The following is an 8,161-nucleotide window of genomic DNA, read 5'->3' as shown; positions in this document are numbered from 1 at the left end:
TGTCTCAGCCTTCTGGGGGGCGGATGGGGCCCTGCGCCTGGGGACAGCAGCAGCCCACGGGTGGGTGCCGGAGGGCGGTGGTGCGTTCACGCCAAGGCGTGCGGACGGTGCCGGGAGCCACGGTCAGCCCCGAGGTGGGATCAGGAGAAACTTCCTAGCCTGTTTACCAAGAAATAAGGGGGGATTCGCGCAGCCAGTGGGGCAAGGGCTGCAATAAACGCCACAGTGATCACCTTAAAGGTGATTTGTAGAAAGCACCCTCAAAGAATTGCTTTTGTGCCCCTTTTCTTTGGGCCTTGGGAGGATGGAAGACCCAGGATGCTTGCCTGTGCCAGACAGCTTTGCCCCAGGCCTTGCTCGGCCCGCGGTCGGGGCATCTATTCCCGCACACGCCGCGCATCCCTCGACACCGTTTTTTTCTTGCGCGCGTTCCTCAAGCTTTGAGGTTAAACGCGTGGCAAGTGGGAATTTACCCCAGGCCCCCGACGGCCCCACGCTCAGCTTTCAGCCGGGTGGGAACAGGCCTGTCCCGGGGGTCGGCGGGTCGTTTCTCCCTCCGCTGCCTCCCCCCCACCCCCGGGGCCAAGCCCGGCTCCCGGGGCCCTCGGATGTTCTCAACGGCCCGGGACCCGCGTGGGAAAGCGGCGGCGCGGCCCCGCCCCCTGCCGCGAAAAGCCACGCCTCCCCTACGCCGCAAAGCCACGCCCCTCGCGGGAGCGGCTTGGCCCCGCCCCACTCCGTGACGCCATCAGCGGGCGCCGGGAGGGCGGCGGGCGCCCCTGGCGGCGGCGGCGGGGCGGGCGGCGGCGACGATGGCGGCCGCCTCGGTGTGGAAGGGGCTGGTGGGGCTCGGCCTCTTCGCCCTGGCCCACGCGGCCTTCTCGGCGGCGCAGCGTGAGTGAGCGGGCGGCGGCGGGGCTGGGGGACCCGGACCGGCGGCGCCGCCTCCTCAGGGGGAGGGTTGCGGCGCGGGGAGGCCCACCGGGCCCCGTCACCTCCGCCGGGGGAGCGCCGGGGCGGGGGCCGGGCCGGGCCGCGGCGGCACCACCACCACCATCATCATCATCACCATCATCCCCGCGGGGAGGCCAGCCGGCTGGGCTGACCCTGCCGCCGCGGGGAGAGCGGAGCCGGCGGTGGCCGGGAACTTACCGGGAGGAGCGCGGGGCTCGCTCCGTGCAGGCGCGGCGGCAGCCGGCCCGGACAGGGCTGCCGGATGGCGGCTTCATCCCTCGCATCTGCCGTCCCCGGAGCCGTCCTCCTTCCTGGCAGCCAGGAGAGGAGGTGGTGAGGGGCGGGGGCTGCCCGGGGCTGGGGGCCAGCCCCGCTCCGGGGGTCGTCAGCCCCGCTCCGGGGGAGCGGAGTCCCGCAGCAAGATCCGGGAGCAGCCCAGCTCGCCCGGGACTGACACACGTCTGAGAGCTACAGCAGGTTCTTGTGGGGTTTCTGTGCTGCTGCTTCTGTTTGTTTGCTTGTACGGAGCGTTTGATGCGTGCGTGCGTTTCTGTTTTGTAGATCGCTCGTATATGAGACTAACAGAAAAGGAAGATGAAACGTTGCCCATAGATGTAAGTTTAAGTTTTTAACAATGTTTGAAAGGGGTAATGCTGTGTGGATAGTTTAGTCTCTCTCGGATGCTTTTTTTTTTTACGTGATAGGCAAGAATAAAGGGTAAAGTAGTTTTTAAACTGTACCTTCATTTGAGCTCCCTCCGTCAAAAAGAACTGTATTTTCTGTCCCAACTTCCTGCTGTGTGTTATATCAACAACAAACCCCGGGTCCAGACCTCCCTCTTCTCCTTTAGAACTACCCTGAAGCATCTTGTCCAGGGATTCCCTGAACGTAGCTCAGAGAGCTTTTGCGTTCTTCTCCTCCTTTGCAGCATAAACATCCTCCTCCCTCTGGCTTTTGTTGGCTGACATTTGTTTATCCAGTGTGGCTGCGCGCCCATTTTATCCCAGCACAGCCCGCTTCAGGAAGGTTGGGGTTTTTTTTAATTTGCTTTATTTGCTTGGTTTTTAAATTCCACTTCAATTATTATCCCATTTTTGCTTAATCAGAAAGGTAAGGAGATCAAATACCCACGACAACCAGGCATGGTCCAAATGGACCGAGCAGCAGCTGCTACCGCTGCACAGTATGTGTTGGCAGCCAACTTGTTTCTCAGAGAGTGTATCAGATCCTTAAGTGCACGAGAACAGAGTGTTTTGTTCTAAGGATCCGTGTGAATCGATTCAGTGCATGCAACACAGACCGGGTGTCAGGCAGCTGAAGCTCTTCTCAGCTCTGCCACCCTTTTGCCATGCTAAATAGGTGGGGTACTTAATATTCCCATGCCTCAGTTTCCCTACTGTTGAATTGCTCACCTCTGCAAAGCACTTACTGTCACTGGATGACAAGCACAAGAGATGCTGTTTGAAAGATGAGATTTTTTTGGTAAATATTAAGAACATTAAGTAATGTGTGTGTTGCATTGTGTTTCCCTCTGTTACAGATAGTTCTTCAGACTCTGTTAGCCTTTGCAGTTACCTGCTATGGGATAGTACATATCGCAGGAGAATTTAAAGACATGGATGCCACTTCAGAACTAAAAAATAAGTATGTTTTACTTCTTCTTTTCAGAAATGCCTGTATCTGCTACTTTTTATACAGACTGAACACTGTGAAATAGCTCACTCTTTAGCATAGTAGTTCTTAAATGCATGTTGTAGACAGTAACAGAGAGGAACAGTCATACCTAAGAAAGCCAACAATGTCTTGAATTTCAGAGAAAGTTAGATAACAAATTAAGTAAAATTCTTGCTTTTCCTCATCCTAAAATCTTGCTGCTGTGCAGAGTTGGTAGAGGAATGAAATGCCTGCGAGGGATGTAAGAGCTCAGCAGTCATAAACTGCTGTCATGAATGGTGTCATAGACGATGGGGCGGTATGCCTGGCTCACCCTCTGCCTTTGCTTCTTTACGAGAGTCTGAATTATTTAAATCCTACACTGAACTATTCAAGGGAGAATATCTGGAAGACTTTAAGAAAATAAGGGATTTTGAATCAAGATTTTGAAAAGGATATGAAATTGGATGGGCAGACACGGCCTCTCTGCCCATTTCCAAAAACACAGGGGAGTATGGAAAGTAAACAAGTTGACATTGTTGTATTTCATAGCATTTACCCAAAACCCTTAGCTTCAGGCACAGAAAGGGATGGAAAGCTGACAGTAAACAGTGTCAAGGTATTAACACAACTGACAGCTGAACTAAGGCTGGCACGTTTGGTACGTGTGCATGCAGTAGTCCACAGGCCTGCCTCTAAGCTCAAGGAAGGAAGGTGAAGTTTGTCTGTGGGGTGGACAACCTCTGCATATTGAGCAGGCGGTATTTTTCACACTTGGCTTTGTATTTCGGTTTAGGAAACTTATAAAGTGAGCAAGAGTTTCAGATTCAAAACTTGTATTTCTGTGTCTGTAAAAGTTGGTATACCCTAGACTGACTCTTCTAAAATCCCTGTTCTAAAAGAGTATTAACATTGACTTTTTACATTTACTTTGAAGGACGTTTGACACATTAAGGAACCATCCGTCTTTTTATGTATTTAATCATCGTGGTAGAGTATTGTTCCAGTCCCCAGACACAGTGAATTCTTCTTCAAACCAAGATGCTTTGTCATCCAGCTCATCACTGAAATTTCGAAAACTTGAACCTCTGCGCCGCTAAGACTTTTACAGATTATAATAATAATCCAGGACACTGAGATGTAATATTCAAGTCGGGGATGTAAACACTTTTTTAATTTCTGGAGCAGTATTTATATTGATCTTCCAGACTTTATAAAGTATATATATATAAACTAAGGACCTTCTTTGTACACTGTTAATGAAAATGACTGAATTGTGAATTGGCAATGCAGTGTAAATTATTCTACAGTTATGCTGTGAAACACATCTTCAGATTTTCATATATTAAAACAAGTTGCAGCTGACTTCAGTTAAAACAAAAAGCAAGCTAGTTTTTACTGCAATTAATGTTCTTTGACAAGAGGGAATGTTCGAGTGCTATTTATTTTCTCAGTTTGCTTGCACTACAGTTTATGGAACTCCTTCAGAAATACTGTGTGCACTGCATCAGTTAACAGCAGAAAAAGGGGCAGCGTCTCCTGTTCCTAGAATGCCTAGGAGACCTGCATGGTGTAGGCACAGGAAGTCAAAAAAGATTGCTTTCATTTTTATTTTTTTACAATGCTGAAAAATAGTTGTGTGAAGGTTGGTTTGTTTTTTGGTTTTTTCCTAGTTTTTCATTATCACGTTATTTCCTTGTTGCCCTCCTTTGTTTAAATGTAAACTGTCCTATGTTGCCCCAAGTTGCCTGGGATGTGGCTGTACATTTGGTGCCTGTGTGAGGGGGGCAGCTCACGTCTGATCACATAGATTATCTACCATGCTCAGCTTGTTTAACCACTGTATTTATGTTCTCTTTGGTCGTGAATACGGGAATGTTCATCAGACGGCTGAATGCTGTGTTGGCACCACTTACAAGTTCCCAAGTCCTCTTCTATGAGAAATATTTAAGTATCAATAAGAAATATCCATTCTGTCAGTGGTCCAGGGGTAGGGTCCAGCAGCTGGGTCTGTCTGCTGGCACTAGTACAGTACAGGCAATCAACCGGTCGTGGTACAACTGCCCCCTTTTCTGCCAACAGAGCCTTTCAATTTGATTTCTTTTTTCCAGCTGAGCCCTTCATTGATTTAAGATTACTGTCTTGATTTCATATATTAGGACAGATGATATAGTCCATAACTCTTACTGACGTCTAAATTCTCATCTTCCCTTAGGGGCTGAATCAATGCTAAAATTTCTCTTGGTCTGGCATTCACCTACCTGACATAGCAAAGGGATGGTAGTTTGAGATAATGATGGGGCCAACTAGAATTTTGCCTAGTCTGAGGATGTCTCACTGCCACCGTAGAAACTCAGCCTTTTGTCCTAGCATCTGTTTTTTTAAAACTGTTAAGAACTGTCAAAAGCAAAAAGCTTAGCAAAAATACTGTGTAAACCGAAGCCTCTTTTTCTAGCTCTGCCCGTCCTATGGATTGGGTGCCCCAGTGCTAGAGCAATATCCGTAGCTGCTGCTCTACAATCACTCTTAAGCGTCTGGGTTTGGTTAGAAAGGGTTACTCTGCCAGCTGAAAGTGTCTGAGCTGCCGGATTACTTCCTAAAGTGTCCTGGTTCCCCCCTAGCTGGTGTCACAAATCAGCTCCTGCCAGCTGCTGTCACCAAAGGCCTCAAAAATAGTAAGTATCAGGTCAGCTCTCTGTTGCGGACAAAGCTCTTTCCTTGGGGAAGAGGGCTGCTGTGCGGCAGCTGCTGCATGGAGGAAAGGGCTGAACTTGGGCCAGGTGACCTTGCGAGGCACAGACGAAAGACAGAATTAGCGGAGGGAGGGAGAAGCAAGGCAGAAGGTCAGTAACCACTGTACCAGACTGATACTGCAACTGTGGTTGGCAGTGAGCCGTTTGCAGAGGGTCTCTTGGAGCAGGGCTGCTCACCCTTAATGTCTAAGAAGCCCCATTTGCGCTACCGTAAGGCTACGTGGACCTGCCCGAGGCGGAAGGTGCTGCTGCAGGACGGGGTGAGTGGAGAACATCATCCGCTTCTCCGCGCAGGTCCTGCTAGGAACACCCTGTTGGCTGCATCAGGTCTCTTCTCATGACAAGTAGCCTTACTCTTCAGCAGCAATGGTTATATCACAAAGCTGTACAAATTATTTTTTCTTATTGATCTCGCAATGTCCAATAAAAATTGATATCCTTAAAGTGTTTGGGAGTTTATTTGTTTATTTCTGGCCATCCTGGAGCCTGCTGCAGCAAATCCCTGATGACTGAATATTTAAAAGTGACTGCCTAGCATTGACAAGAAGTGATTGCCTTAATTACGGCAGCTCTGTGTGAAAGCGGGTGGCTGGCCTGGTGTTCATTACTATGAGATAAAAGATCAGTAGGGGGAATCAAAATAGCATGCTACAAGTAGCTAAACAAAACGTTGAGGAGGGAAATGTTACCAGCAGAGGATCTGCCTGCCTTTGAGATTCCTATTCAATGTATCTGGCAGAACTGACATATTTTTTGTCTTCCATTTCACCATAGTAAAGAATCTTCTACCATGTGCTAATCCCCTGCCAACCCACGGGACAGGCTCCTGCAAGGTCTGATATTGCAATGGTTGCTGGGGGAAACACTCAGCCTGCTCATGGGGCTGGAGAGAGTTAAAATCTTGGACTTGAGCAAGATCGCTTTTCACTCCCTGTTCTGCTTTTCCGTTGGGGGAGGTTGAAAAGTTAGCAAAGAACTGGAGGAGTTTGCTTAACTACAGCATCCATCATGATTGCACCAGAGAGCAGCAGACTCGCCCTTCGTCTGCTTACTGCACTGCTGCAGCTGTCTGCATCCAGCACTGAATATGACGGCATAAAAAAACAATAATCGGTGTTTTAAGGAAGAGGTATCTTAACCAGCCCCAAAACTACCTTGTGCTTACCTTGCAATGTGCAGTTCTTCAGAGATGAGCTTCCCTTCTTCAAAAGCAAAACAAAAGTTGTGCCAAGAGCTTCTTGGATTAGACCAAAAAGGAAGAGTTTCCAGCCTCACCCAGTGCACAGTTACTGCCATCACGCCTTGAATTGCTTTGGCTACAGGACATAATGTTTCTACTACATTAAATACTAAAATAAAAAAAAAAAAAGCGCTGGTAATTTGCATTCGTTGCTGGAGTAGCAGGTTTAATCTGCATTAATTTTGCTGGTTTTTAATACACTTCCTCACCAGTCAGTGAGAGTTCAGTGGGGGATTTTTGTTTGTTTAAAGCTAAGGCAGGCAGGAGCCATTTAGACCCTCACAAGGTGAGGAGATGGGGACCACCGTTTGGGCCAGGCATCGTTCGCTGTCGCTGTCTTTTCTGTATCACACTGACTGGGGTGGGAGCACAGCTGGCAGAAACCTCTTTTCCTAGAGAGTTCAGCGAGGGCTGAACCGTAGCACCGCTTGTGAAAATAACTCCTGATCGCGCACGCCTGACAGTTGCAGAGGAGCTTTGTGCTTCCCCTCCGTCCGTCGGCAGAGACGGAGTGCACTGGAGCCATCGCTGCAGTGCAGGAAAGCAAAGTCTGACTCTGGAGAGACCCGTGAGTGCTGTGTGTAAAGGGTGAAGGAGGCCGGTGTGCCCGCTCCCCACTGCTGCCAAGCGCTGGTAAAAGCTTTTTCAGGAAAGCTGGTGGCTAATGACCCCTTCCCGGGAGCACCAATGCAGCCCCCTCCCTGAAGAAAGCAGGGAATAGCAATTACTTCCTAACCAAAATGATTTTTTTTGCTTCCTTATCACTCGCTTCCCATGCTTTGGGTTCCCTCACCCTTCACTGTGCTGCAGCAGAGCCACCCTTCTCTGTCTCCGACACCTCCAACGAAGACATGAGCTACGGGAACATCCTCCAGCTGGATACACACATACCACCCCCAAGAGTGGCACCATTTCTGCTCCTTTTTGGGGGTCACCTGCACCAAAAGGCAGCAACTTTCCACCAGACAACTGGGAAAGGCTGAGGCTCACCCCCGAGCTCCCTGTGGGAAGCCCCCCGTCCCCCACTCCCCCAGCCTCGGTGGGGCACGGGAGCTGCCGCTCGTTTTGCAGTTCCCTGCTGTCCCAGCCGGTGCCTGTGCCGAGCTGGCGGGCTGCCTGTACGGAGGGAAAGGGCGAAGAAAGGCTATTTTGAATGTTAAACAAGCAGAAAAAAACTTTGGTACCAGCTTTCCACGGCCGGCACTAGCAGCGAAGGCAAAACGCTCCTTCGATTCGGCCTTGAGGTTCACCTTGAAGCTGTAATCACCTGGGGGAGAACCACGACGGAAATAAATCTGGTATTCTGGCAGGTAAAAGCCTTTTAATCAGCCCCAGGTTGGTCTCAGTGATACAATGTCATTTCAAAACACTTCGGACTGCAACAAAAGCTACATCCTTAAAATGGCAGCTAATTAATTTTCCTGTCCTGCTAACTTAATCCTTTTTCCAGCCAAGAAAGGCAAATGGGAGTTCATGAAGCAGCGAGGCAGCCAGGAGCCTGGCAGCGCGAGCAGGAACACAAGCCCCAGGGCTCTTTGGCAGGGACCCAGGCTGTGCGGTG

At 49.8% G+C, this 8,161-nt stretch overlaps 1 protein-coding gene across 1 annotated transcript; it reads left to right on the top strand.

Moving 5' to 3' along the window:
• Positions 1-757: 757 nt before the first annotated feature.
• Positions 758-5,809, top strand: MMGT1 (membrane magnesium transporter 1). Its single transcript, XM_075054542.1, has 4 exons — positions 758-894; positions 1,516-1,568; positions 2,495-2,598; positions 3,545-5,809. The coding sequence occupies exons 1-4, from the start codon at positions 813-815 to the stop codon at positions 3,705-3,707; spliced, it is 402 nt and encodes a 133-aa protein (XP_074910643.1). The 5' UTR covers positions 758-812; the 3' UTR covers positions 3,708-5,809.
• The last annotated feature ends 2,352 nt before the right edge of the window (positions 5,810-8,161 follow it).

The sequence above is a fragment of the Buteo buteo genome, chromosome 22 (genome assembly GCF_964188355.1).
Source record: "Buteo buteo chromosome 22, bButBut1.hap1.1, whole genome shotgun sequence".
NCBI lineage: Eukaryota > Metazoa > Chordata > Aves > Accipitriformes > Accipitridae > Buteo > Buteo buteo.
Note: the sequence above shows the minus strand (reverse complement) of the source record. Positions and strands in the feature narration are given on the sequence as shown.